The sequence below is a fragment of the Nomascus leucogenys genome, chromosome 9, assembly GCF_006542625.1.
Source record: "Nomascus leucogenys isolate Asia chromosome 9, Asia_NLE_v1, whole genome shotgun sequence".
Classification (NCBI taxonomy): domain Eukaryota; kingdom Metazoa; phylum Chordata; class Mammalia; order Primates; family Hylobatidae; genus Nomascus; species Nomascus leucogenys.
This window is the reverse complement of record NC_044389.1, coordinates 94,235,198-94,258,818: the sequence shown is the minus strand read 5'-3', so window position 1 is coordinate 94,258,818 and position 23,621 is coordinate 94,235,198. Positions and strand designations below refer to the sequence as shown.

At 42.6% G+C, this 23,621-nt stretch overlaps 1 protein-coding gene and 1 pseudogene across 1 annotated transcript in view; one reads left to right on the top strand and one right to left on the bottom strand.

The window, feature by feature from the left end:
* The window catches only part of NEBL (nebulette), a 443,477-nt gene that overhangs the window by 285,743 nt on the left and 134,113 nt on the right, over positions 1-23,621 (bottom strand). Inside the window, exon 3 of the mRNA XM_012499561.2 lies at positions 7,144-7,228. Coding sequence (XP_012355015.1) covers positions 7,144-7,228 — 85 coding nt within the window. The remainder of the gene's footprint in view (positions 1-7,143; positions 7,229-23,621) is intronic.
* Positions 16,636-18,437, top strand: LOC115836750 (annotated as a pseudogene).

Here is a 23,621-nt window from a genome sequence, read left to right as displayed (position 1 = left end):
TGTGTGGTGTCTAAAATACTGTATGCTTAGGAAGCTAACTCAGTAGATAAAGATGCTTATTAGATTTCCCTTAGAAGACATTCACAGATCATGGATTCCTGTAAATAAGAAAAATTCCACAGAAATAGGAACTCAGTGTCAGTCAAAAGGGGTCCAGAGCAGCTCTACCAGTTAGGATCAAATTTGTGTTGCCTTAATTTCTGATTTAGCATCATCCTGACCCTTGACTTCACCAAAAATCAAGAGAGAGGGAAGGAGGCAGAGAAGGAAATTCTAATTGCTTTCTTCCAACATGTTGTAATGAGAAAAACTCCATTTCACAAAGCACAACCCATATTTTGGAAGCCTAAGTATCTCATTTCAGAATACAATACAATTGTCCCAAACGGAAGCTTTTTTAAAGAATGATGTTAACATAGTCATCTTTTCTCTACAGAATTTCTTGAGCCTGCTTTTACCCTTTGCAAGGCCCTCAGAGAATTCCAGTCGGAAGGTCCTTCTGAAGCCAATGGACACTCTAAACAAAGTTCTGAGGTAAAGGAAAACGAGAAGTAGGCTAGATAATTTCTGCTTAAAATATACAATTTTTAAGTACACATATATATACTTTATGAGAGTTGAAACATTCAGGACACTAATAAGGGCTACTGCAGGCTGCTGGTTACCCCTAGAGCTACTGCCAAGAGGCCTTTTCTGAATTCAATATTGTCCTGTAAATTTGGTTGTGTTGTTTAAGGCCATTATGAGAGAGTAATTTCTAAGTAGTGTCCTCCATTCAAAAAATACATTGTTAGGAAATTAAGAGGGTTGATTAAGGGTATTAAGAAATAGTTCCCTAATGCGCCTGTTAATTTAATGAAATGGGATTGCTTTAGATCAGCTTCTCTGTATGAGGGATCACAGACACGCTGAATTGAGATATATGGCTTTTGTTTGTTTGCTTTTGTTTTTGTTTTGTCTTGTTTTGCTTTGAGACAAGGTATAGCTCTGTCGACCAGGCTGGAGTGCAGCAGCACAATCATAGCTCACTATAACCTCGACCTTCTAGGCTCAAGCGATCCTCCTACGTCAGTCTCCTGAGTAGGTGTGACTACAGGTGTGTGCTACCATGCCTAGCGAATTTTTTATTTTTTATTTTTTTGCAAGAACGGGGGCTTTGCTATGTTGCCCAACCTGGTCTCAAACTCCTGGCCTCAAGCCATCCTCCCACCTCGAACTCCCAAAGCCCTGGGATTACAGGCATGAGCCACCACACCCAGTGAAGAACAACTTTTGAAGTTCAAAAGCTACCACATAATCAATCAAAGCCATTCAAAAATAAATAAATAAATAAATAAATAAAAAATAGGAAAGCATTAGGAAGTAAAACTAAAATAAGACATTTCATAAAAGTATACTAATATATAGAGTTACTCTACTTCTACACAGAAAACTTGAAAAATATCTACTGAGCTAATTAGGAAGTCATGTAACATGGCATAAATGACTTTGAACGTAGGTTATTAAAGCTCAACAACTGAGTTAAATGACGAGTTGCTATCAGTGAATGAACAGCATAATTGTAGCTATTCTGTCTTTCGTCCTGTGCCATTTTTTAAACATCTTCCAGTGTGAAACTGATTTGCCCATCAACTTCCCACAGATCTATGTGACCTCCCAATTATGACCTTCAGCCAATATCTGAGACCAGTCCAGGGAAGGAGCTATTTAGAGAACGGTCAAATGAAATGGCAGGCCTGACAATTACTATTTTGGCAGAAAAGAAGAAATAATGGTAGTTTTTTTTTCAAGTTATTTTATTGCTAGGTTGAGACATTATTGCAGAACATTTTTGTGCTAAAATCAGAGACTATTACAATTGGAAGGAATTTACTACAATCTATCATCTTATGCCCTGAGAAAGGTTAGGAGTACCCAAAGTCACACTTAGTGGCAGGGACAGGGGTTGAGCCCAGATCGCTGGGTGGCTGGTCTAGTGCTATAGTTACCCAATAAAATCAAAGTGTATACAACAGGTCAGCAACTTATTTATGATGTACTCGTATTCAGATACAAAAGAAAACCAAGCTTCTTTATGTCTTAGAGCTGCCCTGTGATTCCTCACAAGTACGTACCACATGGAAGTGGAAAGAACTAAATTTAGTTCCATCGGTTGCATTGAGTCCATTCAACAACTTAAACAGTCAGCTTAGGTCAATTCCCATTTCCTACTGCTTCCTGGTTCCCCTTTGAGATGATGTCCTGGAGTGTGTGAGTGAAGGAAGAAGAAAGCCTGGCACCCATGCCCACATTCCCTCCTTCTCTCCTCGAACTCCTTTGGCCTCAGCGGTGTCTCCTGTCCTCGCAGGCGCCAGGCACCCCTGTTGGCATCTGATGCTGAAGAAAGACAGTGGCTGGTAACCCTGTGGTGTGTTCTTCCTTGGCTCAGGAACAGCCTAGTGGTACCCCCTGAAGACACTTCCCTCCTTGCTTCTCGTTGAGGTCTAACCTCTATTCCCCACCCGCACATCCACCCCTGGCCCCAGGGCCACACTGTTCCTGCAATGGCAATGCCCGGGCAGCTCCCAGCAAGCACCTCAGCATCCCTCTGCAAGGCACATTGCAGCTGCCATCACCTTCACACTACAAGAGAGACTAAGATTCTGGGAAATGCAACCCATATTCTTACTTTGCCTGCCATGCTGCAGAGGCCCCACGTCTGCCACTGAGGTGGGAGGAGATTGGGAATACATTTTGTGGGTGGTTTTCTCCGCTTTTGGCACTCTAATCTGCCTCTCCCAACTTTCATCTCTGAGCCTGCAGTCAGCAGAGAGAGAGGAGGTTGTATTTCAGTCTCCGGTTTTCTGCTTACTTCGTACAATCAACCATGGCCAGAACTGGGAGTAGGGTAGGCACCCCCCTTCACGTGGACAATCTTCCCTCCTTCCCAGAGTGCCGCTCACTCTTCCAGAATGATTTGCATTCTCTCCATTATCATTCTCCATCTTTCATCGTATCAGCCCTCATAAATTACACATACTCCATTTAAGAGCACAGTGAGCCCCAAATCCCTCTTATTTTCAACATGATTGCAAATAGCTAAGCCAAGCACAGAAACAACTAAGTGGGGAGTAGCTATTGTTTTGTCTTCATTTTAAGCAGCCTTTTTCAAAACTATGCTCTACAGAAGCCCAGGTTTCCTTAAGGCTCTGGGGATGGGAAGATGAGGAGAGTCGGGGGGGTTGGAGATGCCAGGGGCTTGCCCTCCTACCCTGCTTCAATCATGGCAGCTCCGTGTTGTCGTCTTCTCAGTGGGGGCTCCCACTCAAAATGTCATCGGAAGAACCATTTCAACGGCTTTGAGAAGTCTCCAGACCCCTGGTTCAGAGTACCCAAAGCATCTATGCCTTCCCTTCCAATAAGAGTGTGTGCTACACAGCCCGAAAAAGGGAACGCTTTCTACCACATGATATTAAAATAATCAGTAAATTTCTTTTTTCTGTTTTTTGGGGTTTTTTGTTTGTTTGTTTCTTAGAGTCTTGCTGTGTCGGCCAGGCTGCTGGAGCACAGTGGTGTGATTACAGCTAACTGCAGCCTCCAACTCCTGGACTCAACAGGATCCTCCTGTCTCAGCCTCCTGAGTAGCTGAGACTACAGGTATGCACTATTACACCCTAATTTTTTATAAAATGTTTGTAGAAACGGAGGTCTCCCTATGGTGCCCAGACTGATGTCAAACTCCTAGCTTCAAGCAATCCTGCCACCTCAGCCTCCCAAAGTGCTGGGATTACAGACATAAGCCACAGCACCCGGCTAGAAATTTCTTTTTTAAGGGGCCTTTCATCTCACCCGGATGTTTTCAGTTTAGGGATCACCCAATTTACAAAGAGTTTGAGTTCCAAAACTTTTGTTTCTAAGTCAGGGCTTTGGATCTCACTTTCCTAAAGAAAATCAGGTGAGCCAGTCCCAAGGCAAGCAGTAAAAGCCTGATGCCCCCACAGGTGAACTATAATGTTGCTGATTCCACCAGAAGCAGTTTTACTTTTGCTTCTTGTTGAATGGGCTACTATGGGCCCATGGGGGCGTCTAACCACTCTTTATGCTATTTCTTTGAAGCAGTTCATGCTGTGATGTGTGATCAAAAGGGAACTAGTGACTATAAAAGGGCTTTCCCTCCCTCCCTTCCTCTTGACTGCCAAGGTCCACAGCAGTCCACATCCACTGCAGTCAGAGGCTGGCCAAGTGGATGTTCACCAGGTACTGGATAAAGCCTGTGAACCACTGGCTTTAAAGAGCTAACTCTTGGTTTGTTTGCTTATTCACAGTATTTCATAAAATTTTATTATGACAATCTGGCACCTGATATAGATTCCAAAAAAGCTTGAAAGGATTTAGCATTTAGATGTAAAATATTCACAGGGTTTACAACCCTGTCAAGAAGAGGGGGGAAATAAAAAGAGAAAATTTTTTAAAGAAAGAGATAACAGTGGGTAACTATAAATAACTTTCTAGATTGAATTGGAAAATAAATTTTGATTTTATTTTTGGCTCACTTGGTAAGCTAATGAACTGAAAGAAGAGAACTGGTTTTAACCAGACAATTCTAAAAGATTTCAGAATTTGAAAACTTGGAGCTATGAATAGATGTGATTCATTTAGCATCACAAATGATCAAAACAAGCCTATAAAATATTAATAGTCAATTTTCCACCAAAACCAGTGAGCTGTTCAGAATTCCAGATATCAAAACTCTAAGAAAATGCTCTCATGCAGAATCAAATCATTTAATAGGCTAAAAGGGAATCCAATGCCATTACTGAATATTACCATTAGGATAGATACCTATCCACGTTTTTGCAAAAATGGAAATATTCTTACAGAAGTGTTTTCACCTCTCACCCAGAAAAAAAAGAAACCATAATGACTTCTAGGGTACAGTGGCACGATCTCGGCTCGCTGCAACCTCCACCTCCCGTGTTCAAGCAATTCTACTTCAGTCTCTCGAGTAGTTGGGATTATAGGCATCCGCCACCACTCCCAGCTAATTTTTGTACTTTTTGTAGAGATGAGGTTTCACCACATTGGCCAGGCCGGTCTCGAACCCCTGACCTCAAGTGATCTGCCCACCTCGGCCTCCCAAAGTGCTCAGGCATGAGGCACCGCACCCAGCCTGATCTTTCTCTTTTTCAGTCCTTATAACAAATTAAATATAGTCATTCCAAGGTGTGTGTGTTAGTCCTCTTTCCTCAGACACCCTATAAATTTACGAAGGAAGAGAAACTAATTGTAAATTATTTTGCACAGTACCAAAGCATGTCACAGGCAGGAAATGAGTATTTGATTGCTTGATGTAGTTCCATGTCCAGTGTGTAACTTGTCCAGAATTACCTGATTAACCCTAACTTGATGAGAAGAAAGGCACACTGGATACGCAGAGAGCAGATGCAGATTCCGGTACCCTGGGGGTGTGAATGAACAGAGGTGTTCTTGCTGGCCTCAATAATAGTGTCTGTTTTTGGCCAGCACCCAATTTTTGTAACCAAAACCAGTACACAAACACCAGCATTTTACACAAACTGAAAAATAGCTCCCAACCATGTATTCATGGCATTGTTAACCAACAGTAAATTCCACTTGGAGATTATTTCCTCTAATTAAACGGACTGAGAAGTGATCCCAAGTCCCCAGAAAGACACTACAGAAAACCACAACCTCCCCTGTGATTAGATACACCATCAAGGAAATGATTCAATCCCAAGCCACTGAGAGCTGCCTGCTCTCATTAAGAAAGAGCTTCAGGCCGGGCGCAGTGGCTCACACCTGTGATCCCAGCACTTTGGGAGGCTGAGGCGGGTGGATCACGAAGTCAAGAGTTCAAGACCAGCCTGACTAAGATGATGAAACCCTGCCTCTACTAAAAATACAAAAGTTAGCCGGGCGTGGTAACAGGCGCCTGTAATCCCAGCTACTGGGGAGGCTGAGGCAGAGAATTGCTTGAACCCGGGAGGCAGAGGTTGCAGTGAGCCGAGACGGCACCACTGCACTCCAACCTGGGCAACAGAGCAAGACTCCGTTCTCCCACCACCCCCAAAAAAAGAGCTATAGACTGACATTTTCAAAGCCTGTTAGCTGGACACCTCTTTCCTTCACAAATTCTGTGTGTTTCCCTTTCACATACCAGGAATTCTCAGGGACCATCATTATCACCATCGTAACAAGCCTCCACAGTCATAGAATATATTCTCACTTTTTGAAATGCCTTCACACCTAACTATCTCATTTAATACTTACAGACACCCTCAAGACAGGTAGACAAGATGGACTGCCTCACTGCACATTAGTGCAAACATCAGAGAAACTGGCCTAAGGCCACAGCCAATGAACAGATGAAGGAGGCCTACAACCACCTAGCCTCCCCTACCTCCACCTCCCTTCTCCCCTCTTCCCTCCTTACTTCACCACTGACCAATGGATTGCAATGTAGTTGCTCCATGTCTTACTATGGGGTGCCAGGAAAGACAGCTTCTTTGAAAGAGAGCACCCCATGTGTACTAAAAGATCGGGTGTCCCTGCAGAAAACCCTGCCACTCACAACCCTAGTCTTAACTGATGTGTTTCAGCATATTGAAGGCAAGTTGCCATCTAACATGGTTGACCAGGAGCCAATTGTGGTGTTCTCATCTTTGTTCATGCTGTCAATGTGACATATGAAAGAAATATGAACAAAGTGACAGGAGGAAAACAAAGCCCGTGGCTGGTGTGAGATACACAGACGGGGTGTTAGCCCCACACACACTGCAACTGGGTCAAGTTAGCACCTTGTTTTTCCCCACATATGCGGTGTGGAAAAGCTATTTGTAAAACGTGTTTAAATATTTAGGACCAAATAAGTCAAGATTGTTGGGAAACATTGACTCTTACCGGAACTCATTTACTCGCCCTAGTCCAACGTGAATAACAAAACTGAGAATATCAGGACAATTCAAGACCGGGAACAATACAGATGTTCAACACTTTCACCCGGAATTCCCACACAGGCCTGCTTTCAGCCTCCACACCGGCTGGTGACCCAGCAGGAACAGTACGAGGACAAGAATCTCAGAAGAGCAGCCTTGTGAAAAATCTTTAGTGCCAAGGGAACAAAACGAATCTTCTAGAAGTTACCTGACTCTGCAATTCACTTTGCTGCTTCAGGCGAAGATTTTCAGGTGTATCTGCCACTGTGGTGAAGGACTGCTTTGGGTAGTGTCTGTGGAGAAATTTTTTAAAAGAACATAATTAAAATATTGTGCTACAAAACAACACTTTCACACCCATTGTTTTGCGCATCCCCCCTTTTTCCCACCTGGTCACAGTGGGAGAGGGACCTGAGCTTGGCTAAGGTCATCTCTCTGTCATTATTCTGGACCTCATCCCATTCCCATGGCTCTGTCGCTCAGACATCCTCACTGTCTCCCACAGCTTAACCTTGGCTTCTCTTTTCTAAGCGCATCTTCACGCATGCTCAAGGTTCTCCTAACCTCCGCTGTTCCTCCACCCCATACACCCTTCCAGCATGTGTGCCAACTCATCCATCCTTCAACCAAACTTCCTGACAAAGAAGCCTCACCTCACGGTGCCTGCCCATCTCCTCTCCGACTCATTCCCCAGCTCTATGACTGGCTTCTGGCTTCTGTTTCTAGAAGTTTCTCTTGCCCATTATAATGACTTTCTGTGGACACAACCAACAGACATCTTGTAGTCCTCCTCCTGAGCGGCCTCCCTCCATCTTGAAATGTCGTCTCCCCAGGTTTACACACACCCCTGGCTCAGCTGCTCCCTCTAGTGGTTCCTTCCCTGTCTCCTGCGGGCTCCGCTAAGTCTGTGCATCTCCCCACTCAAGATCCGCACCTGGGATCTCTTCTCTTCTCAGTCTACACCATCACCTGGGGATCACATCATTCCCGCAGCTTTGGGGCCTCTCTGTGAGCTGACTACTCTGACTACTCCAAAGTCTGAGTTTCAGATTCAATAGCATTTCCATTTGCAGATTCCATACCCAGCACAACTCCACCAGTCCAAAACGCAGCTGTTCATCACCCCCCCCCTCCCTAACACAAGTTCCTCCCCTGAATCTTCTTTTTCATTTATTATATTAGTGCCCCATTGCCCAAGTCAGAAAGCTGGGAGTAATCTAGATTCCTCAAACATCCAATCACACGTTCACCAAATCTATTTATCTTGTCTGCAAATATATCTCAACTATTTACTTATATAAATGTATATATGTGTATATGTCTCCATCTTGACTCCATTTTTTTTTTTTTTTTGAGACGGAGTCTCGCTCTGTCGCCCAGGCTGGAGTGCAGTGGCGCAGTCTCGGCTCACTGCAAGCTCCACCTCCCGGGTTCATGCCATTCTCCTGCCTCAGCTAATTGTCGGGCACATTTATCGTTTAGGTGACTACAGCACCAGCCAGTCTTGCCCTTCCCATCTGAGAACAAATGTTCTCAAATGCAAATCTGATCACGTCACTCCCCTGAGTAAAACCTTTCAATGGCTTCCAGTTGATCTTGGAATAAAGTCTGGCCTCCTGTCTGCCAAGGCCCCGTGGCCAGGCCTCTGCAGACTTCTCACTGTTAACACTGCATGCTCTTGCTGCAGGGATCACTTCAGTCCCCGGAGTTCACCCTTCTGGTTCCCACTGCTCCCCTGACACGTTATTCCCCTTTCCTGGAAAACCCATCCTTCTTCCCACCCCACTGCCCATTTTTTATAAACTGTGTTTATTTTCAGGTCTTGCCTTAGATGTCACTTTCTCCAGGAAGCTCTCCTGGCCTCCTGAGTTTGGGTCAGGAGTGGCCCCCGGATGGATTTTTCTGCCCCTATGCTAAAGCTTATCATGCTCATGGCTTTTCCTATTGGCAGGCCTCTGCCTCACAGTACAACGAAAGTTCTGTGGCAGCAATGGTGGGCTGTCTTGTCCCTTGCTGGGGTACATTCCTGCCTATATCACTAGCACCTACTAGTGTCTGCCTCCTAGTGTGACCTCAATAAATACTTGTGGACAGAAGAAATGAAGGGATGGAAGGGGACAGAACAACCACCCAAGGAGCCCATGCCTTGGCTACAGCCAAACTTCAGCATGTCTTATAAGGCATGTCGTCGCATTTGTGCAAACATGCAGTGGCCTCTTATGTTCACAGATGACTCTCCTGGTGTGAGGAGATGGCATGTCCTCCCTGTGTGCAGGTAAAGACTCAACACTGATTCAGAGCTGCTGTCCCATCTACTCACTGCTCCCATGTTCGGCTGGCGCTGAGGAGACAGCTTTAGCTGCTGTGACCCCCATGGCCACAAAAGCCACAGAGCTCAGAGCTGCTCCTCGAAGAACATCCTCCCCGTTTGCTTCTCTCTAACCCCTCTCCTTTCTGGTATCCACGTGTCTCTTCCTGTGGCTTCTCTAACGTCCTCACTGTTTCAAACTCGACTCTCCTGGTAAAAGGTTCTTTTCAGCATCCCTGTCCCTGGTGTCCATGAGAAGGCTGATGCAGTAATCATTTGTCAGTGCAGATAAAACCTACCCAAAGCACGCTAGCACTTCTGAAATAAAGATTAACTATTGTAGCTCCCATGGAGTCAGATTCATGGTAGGAAAATGTACATGCAAGTCTCATTTTTCCAGCATTCTTCAGGAATTTAATGTCCCATATAAGCCAATGTTCCAGGTAATTGGAGTTAACCCCATAACTGCTGGACTCATTTTAACTATTTTAATTAACATCCTTCAAAACCCTTTACACGATTTTCCTGCTTCTTAGAGTATAAACGAACCTAGTTATATTTTTTCCTGATAATGTAGGGTCATCTTAATAGATATTATCAGACCGTGATATAAAGAAGTCATGCTTTTGAAGTTTATAAAGGTAAATAACCTAAATCATACAAGATGATTGTGCTTGTATAACCGCTGACCTGTCAAGAGATAATTTCTCACACACAGCACTTGGTTCTGCCTTGTCTTCTCTAGATAGTCAAGTTTGTTTAAAATGTTGGTAAATACCAGAGTTATTGATTCAAGCGAGAAAGGTGTAGCAGGTAAGGTCTTTTGCTCTCCTTATGCTGAAGTCAGACAAAATGTTGGCCACATTTTTCCAGAGGCTGCTTCTGAACTATGTTCCAGACAATAGACAGAGGAAGTTGGACAGACAACCGTGGTGTGTTATGTGATATTGCAAGTTCCAACTTGGAAAGTTGAACTTTACTGAACTTTAAAACGTAGCAACTACGTATGGCTGCATTTTAAAGCTATAGTAACAACTGAGCATGTCTTCTTGTGTTTTGTTTTTCAAAATGTATTCTATGGGATAAAGTTGCCCCTGAGATTTTCAGGTCTCTACGATGTTTAATTTGAAAATTTTACATATGGATTTTAACCATTTTTTAAACTGTAATTAGAATCCACTGTCAAATGTGTTACAGAAAGTTTAGCCCATTGAGAGATCCGCTTCATACTAACTTGCAGGTTCACTCAGTTTGGGGGCATGCTTTGGGGAACAACCTTCTTCTGCCATTTACATTTAATTTGATTTAAAATTCTGGGCCGGGGGCAGTGGTTCACCCCTGTAATGCCAGCACTTTGGGAGGACAAGGCAGGTGGATCACTTGAGGTCAGGAGTTTGAGACCAGCCTGGCCAACACGGTGAAACCCAGTCTCTACTAAAAACACAAAAAAATAGCCAGACATGGTGGTGCACACCTGTAATCCCAGCTACTTGGGAGGCTGAGGTGGGAGAATCGCTGGAACCCAGGAGGCGGAGGTTGCAGTGAGCAGAGATTGTGCCACTGCACTCCAGCCTGGGAGACACAGTGAGACGCTATCTCAAAAACAAACAAATAAATAAATAAATAATAAAATAAAGTAAAATTCTGCTTAATTATTTAATTAAAGAGCATCCTGAGATTGAAAAGTGAACTGTTGGAGGAGAGTGCAATTTGTACCTCTTCACTATGTGTGCACAAATTTCCTCCATGCAAGACAAAAATGAATTCTATTTGGATAGTAATGAACTTCACTTGCTGCCCATACCACTAAGTTTGAAGTATCGCTTCAGGAAAATAATCGAATTGTTCTCACCATTTGACTTTTGCACCATGAAAGGGTGATAGATTTGAACTTATAAAATACATGCATATAAATAAAACACTACTTTGATATGTTGGTATGAGCATCAAAGTTCTATTTGGAAAAAGGGTTACTCTGGGGGAAAAAAAAAAAAACATTGAAAAGCTTCTACTGTCTTTTAGAAAAACATTGTGCTAATCTCATGACCAAAGTGCAAACTTACTAACGTACTATGCAATGTACATTGATATCTAGGACTAGAAACAGATAACAATGCTTTGTACTTTTTCCAATTATCTTTTTAAATCCTAAGATTTAATGGTTTTTTAACAGTGGATTAATCAGTATGTAGCATAACTTTCTCTAAAGATGCATAACAGGAAGAAATTATCCAAAATTTTGATGTAGGAGAGAAAAGTTCAATTTAGTATTAGTAACCAAAATAATAAATGCTAAGGGAAAGAAGGAATTTATACCTGAAACTACCAGGAATCATGAGTACTAAAATTAATTAAAACCTGAGGATTGGAGGATTCACATTATATTCAGAGCTAGCAAAAGAGAATAAGATCTTCCAAAAAAACAGAAGGCTTAACTATTGAGAGAGAGAGTGGGATGGCCTCACGAGTTGAGACCATAAGACTCAGAAGAAATAAGTGTAATTACAGAGATGGCAACTCATACTGCCTTATATTGAAAATAAAAATTACAATATCTGTAGGAAACTAATTAATTTCAAACTCAACACATCTGAAAATCCCATCAACATTGGATTTCTCAACATCATGTCCATGTAGTAATGTCCATCTAATCTAATCCAACAACATTCTGCTCTGAAGTCACACTCTCAACTTCTACTCACCCACCACTCCACCTCTTCAGCAAAAAAGAAAAAGAAAAGAAACCAGATACAGAAATAAACTGAGGGGCTGGTGATCCTCACGTGATTATAGAAGAGAGAAGTCAAGCATCTAACACGAATCGGTGGCACCATACAATTAGTTCTAAAGCCCTTTCCAAACACTGCATTCAAAAGGTTGTGAAAGGTCTTCCTAAAATTTGTCTTGAATAGAAATTTTAAGGAAAACAGAAGATTTCTCCACTAGGCCTAGAGGAAGAATAAAACTTTTTTCCTCCTCCATATTAAGAGTAAGAATGTAGGAAGAAGACAGAGGGCATGAGAAATGGATGTTCAAAAAGAATCAGGAAACAAGTAAAAAAAAAAAAGAATGGATGAATTGACACATTCACAAGTTTTCTGGAAAACAAAACATAATTGTGGAAATATGACATGTAATGCATTCAGAGCTGGTTGAGAGATGTGAGGAATATGCTGAAATGTTTAGCATCATAAACAGAAGTCTCTTAGATGAGCTATGCAAGAATTGGCTGAAGTGTGTGTATCAAGACTGAGCTGACAGTTGCAACAAATCCAGATTTACATAAAATGCTGTATTAAAAATAGAGAGAGAATCAAGATAATAATAGAAGATTGCATCTGAAATAGCAAAGTTAGGTCACAGAAAGATGACTTCAAATTTTTTTCTCTGTGAGATTCAGTTGTTAAAAATATAGGAAAAGTTATATGCAAATCACTAGACCAGAGCTCGTCAAAATGCAGGAAGCGAAATAAGCAAATGGCAACCTCTGTGGAGATAGGAATGAGAAAGAACATGACTGGGGAGAGCAAGAACCCAGAAACACTCTCTTTTTATCCAGAATCCAGTGCTTATAGGAGCACAGGAGACAAAGTGCCTGGGTTTGTACTTGGCTAGTCTACCTTCCATCTGCGTGCCTTTGGGTTAGGTTTCTTAACCTCTCTGGCCTCAACTTTCTCATCTAGAAGAAAAACATAATAGTAGCACAATTCAGGCTGCTGCAAAATTCACACGTGTAAGTCATTTGAAACCATTTGTGGCTCATAGTAGGCACTCAAGAAAATGTCTACCATTAATTATAATATTATTATTACTATTACTATTAATACTACAGCTACTAATTACTACTACTTTCTCTTTGCTCTCCTGCAAAGTAATTTAACCTCTGTGTCTCACGACCTTCATCTATATGGTGGGAATAAATATTCCTGGTTCTCTCATGAAGTTGCTGCTGGAATCAGATGAAAAAGTTTTATAAATGGAAAACTACTGTAAATGTGAAATATTAGTGAACAACTCAGACATACAAAGCTAAGATCTTCATGGATTTATTTTCTGTAAATCCCATGTTTTCATACTGTCCTCAGAGGACATTTGGCAATAGGCAACGTCTGGAGACATTTCTGGTTGTCACATTTCGGAGTGAGCAGGGAGGGGAATATACTACTGACATCTCGTGGTCAGAAGGCGAGGAATGAGGCTATCCTACAGTACACCGCACAGCCCCCTCCCTGACAGACTTATCCTGTCCCAAATGTCAACAGTGCTGAGGTTAATAAACCTTCTTTAATAGATATAAATCTCTAACATTATAGGCAACCACTAATTTTAAGACTTCTAGCTCTAACAAATCTCTAAACTTTGTTTTCATTCCTGTCTCCTGGTGAAATCAAACAGCCACCACGGCCCCTTAATCTCTTGCCATATTCTAAGTCAATTATATCCATCTCCATCTTCTCCCTCCTGAGCACTTAAGTCCACCTTCTCTGGCTTTCCGTTTACCTAACCACTGTCACATTTACACTCAAACTAGAGGATCTGAGAGCAGAATTCAGATGTCAAAAGAATTTGTTGCTATATGATGATTTCCTTATGGGCTCTATGTGAAAATGAGTTAACATGGCAGAGCTGCCTGCTAGCATTTGAAAGTCCTGCTTACAAGGACGGCCCTTCTCTGGTGTCTGGGAACTTGAATCTGGGGAGGGTTTTCTACCATCATTCACCACCAAGAGTGGCTCACTGTGCTGAAGCTGTTTGTACAAACAGCTAAACACCTGCTTTCTTTATGGGTGTCTGGAATTTGGTGATAACCCACTCCCCCTCCCCGCCACCCCTGGGCACTAAGTCTCTAAGGAGCTTCGCTGGTTGGCAGTGTCTGACGCAGGTTGTCACAATTCATTGCTGGAGGAGTTAAGCGCATCCTGTGTGGCTCTGCCGGAAGAAGCGTCTTGCTTCCTCCTGACCTGTCCCCATGCATTTTACCTTTGCTGATTTTGCTCTGTATCTTTTCACCGTAACAAATCATGGCCACATGAATAAGTAGGAGTGTATGCTGAGTCTTGTGAAACCTCCCAGAGGGTCATCAAACCTGAGGATGTTCTTAGGGACCCCCAGCATAGGCCCCTTTGTGCGTAACAGGCTTTCATTCATAAAGGGAGAAGTATACTAACATATTTAACATATTACCTATTTTTTTAAAAAAATACAACTTTAAAAAAAAATTTCAGATAGAGTCTCACTCTGTCACCTAGACTGAAGTGCAGTGGCAGGATCACACATCACTGCAGCCTTGACCTCTCGGACTCAGGTGATCCTCCCACCTCAGCCTCCTGAGTAGCTGGGACCAGAGGCAACTGCCACCATGCCCAGCTAATTTTTGTAATTTTGTTGAGATGGGGTTTCACCATGTTGCCCATGCTGGATCTCAAACTCCTGGGCTCAAGCAATCCAACCAACTCAGCCTTCCAAAGTGCTTGGATTACAGGCATGAGCCACCACACCTGGCCATATTTTTTAAGAACATTTAAAAAGCAAAAGTTCTGACTTCACATCATGAAACTGGCTTTTTAGCTCCTCCTCTCTGAGTTAGGAGAGAGACCAATCTCTTTGCTGGGGATCATCTTTCACCCTCTGCTTTTAACCAAGGAAGTCATTTTACCCAATGACCAAGACCATAACTAACTGTTAGGGATGTAGGAAGATGATAGAAGGTTTAAATGTAATTTTAATTGTTCCTCCTAAGTCTGAACCACTCCATTTTGTAGCAACAATGATTGTTTTATGTCATTCAAAATTATCTTTAAAGAATGAGAAATAGGCCGGCCGAGTGCAGTGGCTCACACCTGTAATCCCAGCACTTTGGGAGGCCGAGGCAGGTGGATCACATCACCTGAAGTCAGGAGTTTGAGATCAGCCTGGCCAATGTAGTGAAACCCTGTCTCTACTAAAAATACAAAAATTAGCCAGGCATGGTAGTGCACGCCTATAATCCTAGCTACTCAGGACATTGAGGCAGGAGAATTGGTTGAACCCAGGAGGCAGAGGTAGCAGTAAGCTAAGATTGTGCCACAGCACTCCAGCCTGGCCGACACAGCGTGACTCCATCTCAAACATCTCAAAAAAGAAGAAGAAGAAGGAGAAGGAGAAGAATGAGAAGGAGAAGGAGAGGAATAAGGAGAGGAAGAAGGAAAGGAAGAAGAAGAAGAAGGAGGAAGAAGAAGAGGAGGAGGAGGAAGAGGAGGAGGAGGAGGAGGAAGCAGCAGCAGCAGCAGCAGCAGCAGCAGCAGCAGCAGCAGCAGAAGAAGAAGAGGAGGAAGAAGAAGAAGAAGAAGAAGAAGAAGAAGAAGAAGAAGAAGAAGAAGAAGAAGAAGAAGAAGAAGAAGAAGAAGAAGAAGAAAAAGAAGAAGAAGAAGAAGAAGAAATAAAACATTTAAAAATAAGCAGACTCTGAGAGAGATTACCACCATCAGGTCTTCCATGAAGCTACTTATTATAAAGAATACAGGCTGGGCGCGGTGGCTCACGCTTGTAATCCCAGCACTTTGGGAGGCCAAGGTGGGCAGATCATGAGGTCAGGAGATCGAGACCATGGTGAAACCCCATCTCTACTAAAAATACAAAAAAAAAATTAGCCGGGCGTGGTGGCGGGAGCCTGTAGTCCCAGCTACTCGGAGAGGCTGAGGCAGGAGAATGGAGTCAACCAGGGAGGCAGAGCTTGCAGTGAGCCGAGATTGCACCACTGCACTCCAGCCTGGGCGACAGAGTGAGACTCCATCTCAAAAAAAAAAAAAAAAAATACACTGTCAGGAAGAAAGAAAATAATTCCAGAAGGAAAAGCTAAAATGCAAAAAAGGAGAGTGGCAAGCAAATAAAATGTAAATGTGCACACAGGCATGCACAGGCACACACACAAACACACATTGTGTGGAATAATAACAATGTCTACTATATAGGATTTTTTTTTAAAAGACAAAGCTAAAATACTGGACAATAAGTTGAGAGGGCATATGAGACTTAAAGTATTCTAAGATCTTTCTATTCTTCATGAGAAAGGTTAGAATATCATTGAATTTTAGATTTTGTTTAAGCACATGCAATAACATTTTAAGTATAATCACAAAGAATGGAAATAAGATTACATAAATTCAAATCCTACAAAAGGGAAAATATCAAATTTTTTAGAAGAACCAAAAATCTAACTCAATATAATTAAAAAAAAATAGTGAAGACAGAGAGAAAAAGCATAAAACAAACAGGACAAATAGAAATTTAACAGTTGGGAGAAACAATTCAATAATCATAAAAATGTAAATAGGCAATACTTGCCCACTAAAAGATTGATATTGTCATATTTTTAAATTCCACTACAAAATAGCTATACTAATATGAGACAAAATGCTTTTTAAAATGAAAGTGTTGCTTTCCTGCTCCCAACATGGCGGCCTCAGCAAAAAGAAGACTAAGAAGGGGAAAACTATCTCCCTAACAGACTTTCTGGCTGAGGATTGGGGGACTGGTGGAGGAAGCACCTATGTTTCCAAACCAGTCAGCTGGGCTGATGAAACAGATGATCTGGAAGGAGATGTTTCAACAACCTGACACAGTAATGATAACAATGTGTATAGGGTGCCTCCAATTGACAGTTCCATCCTTCCCACTGCTCCACGGGCTTCTCAAGAACCCAATATCGACCGGAGCCTTCTCAAATCGCCGCCCTACACTGCTTTTCTAGGGAACCTACCCTATGATGTGACAGAAGAGTCAATTAAGGAATTCTTTAGAGGATTAAGTATCAGTGCAGTGCGTTTACCACGTGAACCCAGCAATCCAGAGAGGCTGAAAGGTTTTGGTTATGCTGAATTTGAGGACCTGGATTCCCTGCCCAGTGCCCTGAGTCTCAGTGAAGAGTCTCTAAGTAACAGGAGAATTCGAGTGGACGTTGCTGATCAAGCACAGGATAAAGACAGGGACGGTCGTTCTCTTGGCCATGATAGAAATCGGGATTCTGTCAAAACAGATACAGACTGGGGGCTCGTTCTGCCACAGACAGCTTTGATGACTATCCGCCTAGAAGGGGTGATGATAGCTTTGGAGACAAGTATCGAGATCGTTATGATTCAGACCGGTATGGCCACGGGTATTTGTATGAGTATCGGGATGGCCCATCCCGGGATATGGATCGATATAGCTGGCGGTAGGGATCGCTGTGATGACCAAGGCAGCAGAGACTATGCTAGAGGCTATCATTCCTGGATAGGCAGTGGTGGAAGGGCATTTGGCAGTGAGTACCGCAGGGAGGATGACTACAGAGGAGGCAGGGACCACTATGAAGACTGATACAACAGACGGGATGATGGGTCGTGCAGCTCCAGAGATGATTACTCTCGGAGTGATTATAGGAGTGATGATAGAGGTCCCCGCCAAAGATCCAGACTGAATCTAAAGCCTTATAATACTCCTAAGGGAAATGATTCTTCTGCTAGTAACTCCCAGTCCAGTCGAGCTGCCTCTGTCTTTGGAGTGGCAAAGCCTGTTGATACAGCTGCTAGAGAAAGAGAAGTAGAAGAACGGCTACAGAAGGAACAAGAGAAGTTGCAGCGTCAGCTGGATGGGTCAAAACTGGACCGACGGCCTCGGGAGAGACACCCAAGCTGGCGAAGTGAAGAAACTCAGGAACCGGAAGGGTCGAGGACAGGAAGTGAGTCATCGCAGACTGGGAACTCCGCCACACCCGGCAGAAGTCAGTCAGACCAGGATGCAGAAAGGAGACAGACTGAGAAGTCTCTAGAAAATGAAACACTCAACAAGGAGGAAGACTGTCACTCTCCAACTTCTAAATCTCCCAAACCTGATCAGCCCCTAAAGGTAATGCCAGCCCCTCCAAAGGAGAATGCTTGGTGAAGCGAGGTTCTCATCCTCCTGCTCCATCTCAGAGCTCAGACACAGAGCACCAACACTCTACAAGTGGTGGGGGAAAAGTAACTCCAGCTCAACCGTCTGAGGAAGGACCAGCAAGGAAAGATGAAAATAAAGTAGGTGGGATGAATGTCCCAAAAGACCACACTGGGAACTCTAGCCGTGGTCCAGGAGACAGAGGGAACAAAGTCCACTGGAAGGAGTCAGATAGGAAAGATAGCAAAAAGGATCACGACTCCAGATCTGCACCTGAGCCAATATGTGAAATACGGAATTTGTGACAATGATGTTAATCATGTCTCCATGCAGGGATGGTATTCAAACCACTTAACACCTGTACATCATGACACTCACCAATCAAAAATGGCATCTGAAAGATCAGAGCAGGCCTGGGTACAAATTACCATTAGGACGCACCCGTGTGCACTGATGACCGTCACCCTGCCTCCAACAGCTCCCATGTGGAGGAAAAAGCGTGATGCCTATGTACGCCATATGGAATGAGAACAGAGTAGTAGAAAGAAAGAATGATTCTCTCTGTTGTGACACTGGCTCTCTTCGTGGACGTCTGTCCCATCTGAGTTTGCTTCACTGAGGATGTCTGCATTTAAGCCCAGAAGTAGTGAGAAAAGGAAACAGCATGTCACTAGGGTGGAGGCAGAGAGACAGGAGGAGAGAGAGAGAAAGAGGATGATGATAAACCCTACGGAGGTCAGCCATCACCTGCTCACCATGAGAAACCTGCCACCACAACTACCCCAGGAAGAGAAAGCCCGGAGCTGCAGAAGCCCAAGGAATCCCATGCTCAAAGAGGTTTCCCCTGGCAGAGGGAACAACAGGAACAAACACAGCCAGAGGACCGCAGGACAGAAACCAGGCATAGCGATGAAGATTGGATGGACCAAGACCACGCCTACTCCTGCCAGGATGGGAGGCCCAGGGGAGCAGTGAGATGCAGCAGCTTCAGGCAGAAATATAAACTGGTGAATTTACATCTATGTGGCGCTGTGTTCTCCCCAAAACAAAAATGTTAACAGATTTGTTTAAGGAAGACCTCCTCCAATGCCTAGAAAATCTGAACTGAAGCCAGCTCCAAGCTGCCGCAGCAAGAACAGCACAGAGTCGGCCACTTGCTTTTGCAGATGCCTCTGCTGCCTGGGCAGTTTCTCCTCCTACCATTCTCTTTCTTTCCCACCGGGAGCCCAAGTTGTAGAAGACCTGAACCCCCAAAAGCCAAGCCTTGGGCCTCCTTCACTCACTTCTTCCAGGACAGAGTATACACATACTCACTTTACTAGTCTTCATATTTTATTCCCCATAAGAAGATTTTAAAACTCACATTCATTGCACATAAAAGATTCTGTCTGTTAGTTTCAGAACTGTAAAGCAAAACAGCCTATTATATGAGATAACAAGAAAAACGGAACATTTTTTCCCTTGAATAAAAAAACTCAAAACTCAAAACAAAAACTCAAATGAATAAAACGTCCTAGGAAATGGTATAAACTATTAATAATTTACAAAAATGATCCAAATTGAGTTATAATTTCAGGTGTGTAAAATTGTACAAATGAAGTAATTCTCCCATCAAATGTTTTAAGTCTCATGATAACATGAGTGCAACAATTCTACATATTTCCACAGATTTCCCATTTGAGCAGTTCCAGGAGAATCACCGTTTAATAGGTAGAGACATTTTAAGATAATACCTTTTTTACATATTGGGGTCATTCTGGGCATTTTCCACTTAATTGAGCCACTTAAGTAAAAATTTGGTAGTGTACCGTTAGCACCATTCAACATCAGCCAAAGGCATAATTATAATGACGATAAGCCTGATATTCTTCTAGGATTTTGGGGTCTAAGATGCTTTTTGAGCCTATCTTCCTGTAGTGTTGATGCGATGTCTGTTCATGAATTTCCTTCCACAGCCATTGTCTTGTTCTTAATTCTACCACTAATCTTCTTCCCCGTAGCAGCACCTCTATCAACTCACATATAATGCCTCTGGTTGCAAAACATCAATTTTATAATTTTTTTAAAAGATGGTGAATTAGAGCACGTAAATGGGGAATGCCCTTCAGAAAGCAGACTTACGAGAGCTGCTGATAGATAACATAAAAGCGAAAAATGGATTATGATAATGTAGGCCTCTCATACATGAAATACAAGCCCCAGCTGAAAGGAGTTACAGAATCCAAACCCCTGGCTCTCTAAAGGGCAGTCAATAACCTGTCTAACAATTTACCAAATTTTCTTTCTGGCTGGAAGGGTCAAACAACTTGCCACCTATTGATCTACTTCCTCAGCAGGACTCAATTGTAACTTCTCTCATATATTTATAAAAGAAGCCATTATCAAAGGGATTACACAGTAAACCTGACCTACCCCGCTATGAAATGCTTATCGGGTATTGGAACATGTCACCTAGATTTTGAATTATGGTGTAAAAGGTGAGAAATTAATACACACACACACACACCCCTACATGTTGTTTAAGAAAAATATGAGCTGGTGGAGGAGAGTCTATTCCCTGTACTGTTGCTGATATTGATCACGGGAATACACAAAAAAGGAAATGTGTGACATCGAGCAGCCCTGTGATTTGTGCCCAGGAACACCAACCGGCACTGTTGATTACAGCCAAGATAAACACATGCAGATTTGGGACTCGAGTATCTAAGATATGAGGATAGTCTGAAAAATATCAAAACAAAGTTTGTAAGAAAACAGAACATTAGAAACACAAGAAGGATCACATTCAATTCCTTTGATATAGTAAATAAGTATCATACCTATAGCAAATGTGCAATATGAACAAAAATAATTATTTAAAGCCTAAAGATGGGGGAAAACCATAAAACAATTCTATTGTTAAGAAAAGACCATGTGTAGATGGATATAAATGTGTAAATGTTTAGTTCCCACTTATAAGAATATATCACAACTATTAAAACTTAAATCTCTATCACTCTCAAAATTCACCCATGTAGAACAGAAATCTCTTATTGAAAATTGTCCCATCTCTGCTAAACATACAAAAATTAGCCAGGCATGGCGGCGTGCACCTGTAGTCCCAGCTACTCAGGAGGCTGAGGCAGGAGAATCACTTGAACCCAGGAGGCGGAGGTTGCAGTGAGTCAAGATTGCGCCGCTGCACTCCAGCCTGGCAACAGAGCAAGACTTCATCTCAAAAAAAAAAAAAGAAAGAAAGAAAGAAAAGAAAAGAAAAGAAAATTGTATGATAAAATATCAATATCTCGCTTGGCTCTTATATGAAACTACATCTTCAAATAAAATATTTCTTTAAAAAATACCAGGCTGGGCACAGTGGCTCACGTTGGTACTCCCAGCATTTTGGGAGGCTGAGGCGGGTGAATTGCTTGAGTCAGAGACTTTGAGCCCACCCTGGGCAACATGGCAAAACCTCATCTCTACAAAAAAATACAAAAATTAGCTGAGTGTGATAGCACACACCTGTAGTCTCAGCTACTAGGGGGGCTGAGGTGGAAGGATTGCTTGAGCCTGGGAGGTTGAGGCTGCAGTTAGCTGTGATTATACCACTGCACTCCAGCCTAGGCAACAGAGCAAGACCCTATCTCAAAAAAAAAAAGACCCAAACAGAACTAGAAATACTATATTACATTCAGGTATATATTTTCCATTAAAATATTATGGTCTTATAGATAAATGTATGGCCCAAAATAATAAATAAGCTAAATAAATTGTGGAAAACTAATAATTAACAATAAAAATAACAAGAACAACCACTACTACTGGCATACTGATCTATGCCTAGCTTATGTGCTACCTCCTGTGCTCAGAGCAGACGTTACTAATCACACCACTCTCAGCAGGGTCCAGAAAAGATCCAACATTCTTCTCAGCACAGTAATGCAGGCACCTGTTGCCAGACATCCTGGAGCACAGGATAAGCTTCCTTGCAATCCATAGACTCTACTTATTTGACAATTTGCAGATCAGTCATTTCCTAACTTGTATGGCTACAAAAGCAATTCCAACAGACTAACATCTATGTAACCATTGGCCTCCACTATGGAGTTAAAGAACTGTCCTTGGGGAGAAGAGGAAACGGTCTAACGCACTTCAATTTATTAAATTCCAAATTTTATACATTAAATTCATTTAAATATGATTTTTCAGAATAGATAGACTGAGGGAGGGAAAAATTATACCAAAATTAGCATCCTTTTTAAATTTTTATTTTAAGTTCCAGGGTACATGTGCAGGATGTGCAGGTTTGTTACACAGGTAAATATCTGCCATGGTGGTTTGCTGCACCTGTCAACCCATCACCTAGGTGTTAAGCCCACCATGCGCTAGCTATTTATTCTTATTTATGTATTTATTTATTTATTTTTGAGACAGAGTCTCACTCCATTGCCCAGGCTGGAGTCTAGCTCTGTTGCCCAAGCTGGAGTGCAGTGGCGCCATCTCAACTCGCTGTAACCTCCACCTGCCAGGCCCAAGTGATTCTCATGCCTCAGTCTCCTGAGTAGCAGGATTATAGGCGCCTGCCACCACGCCTGGCTAATTTTTGTATTTTTAGCAGAGTCAGAGTTTCACCATGTTGGCCAGGCTGTTTTTGAACTCCTGGCCTCAAGTGATCTGCCCGCTTCGGCCTCCCAAAGAGCTGGGATTACAGGCATAAGCCACCATGCCCAGCACCCAAGCTATTTATTCTGATGCTCTCCTTCCCCCGCCCCCAAAAATTAGTATATTTTACAATAGTATGTGTTAAAGAAAATGAACTAAGCATGTGTACAACATTGTCAACTACTGTGACCCCAACTATTCTCCTCACCTCTTCCAAGCAACTCAGTAAGCAAATCACATTCTCTTCCTAGGTACTTCAAGGCAGAGTCTAACCACAAAATATATCAGCTCGTCTTTAAATATACTTATTCCTGGTCATCGATTATATAATTAAACTAAAACTCAATAGGTCATTATACTTTTGCTGTGTTCAGTGCCTTGAATCAGGAGAAAGATGTCCAGCTTTAAACCTTTTCCGTCACAGGTTAATGGCACAGGAAGAAAAGAAGAATTTTGTGGAAGGTCTGAACTAGACACCATATTTTAAAATAAATATCCTTATTACCTTCAAAATCATACACATTTTCTTCTCAGATGGCAAACCTCCCACCCAAAGCCCAGCTGAAATATTTTTAAATGTACATATATACATATATAACATGTACATACATACAGAAAGAGGAAGAAAGAGAGTTGTTTAAAAGAATAAAAGGGCTAGGCACAGTAGCTCAGGCCTGTAATCCCAGCACTTTGGGAGGCTGAGGTGAACGGATCACCTGAGGTCAAGACCTCGAGACAAGCCTGGCCAACGTGGTAGAATCCCATTTCTACCAAAAATACAAAAATCAGCTGGGCATGGTGGCATGCATCTGTAATCCCAGCTACTCAGGGGGCTGAGGCAGAAGAAT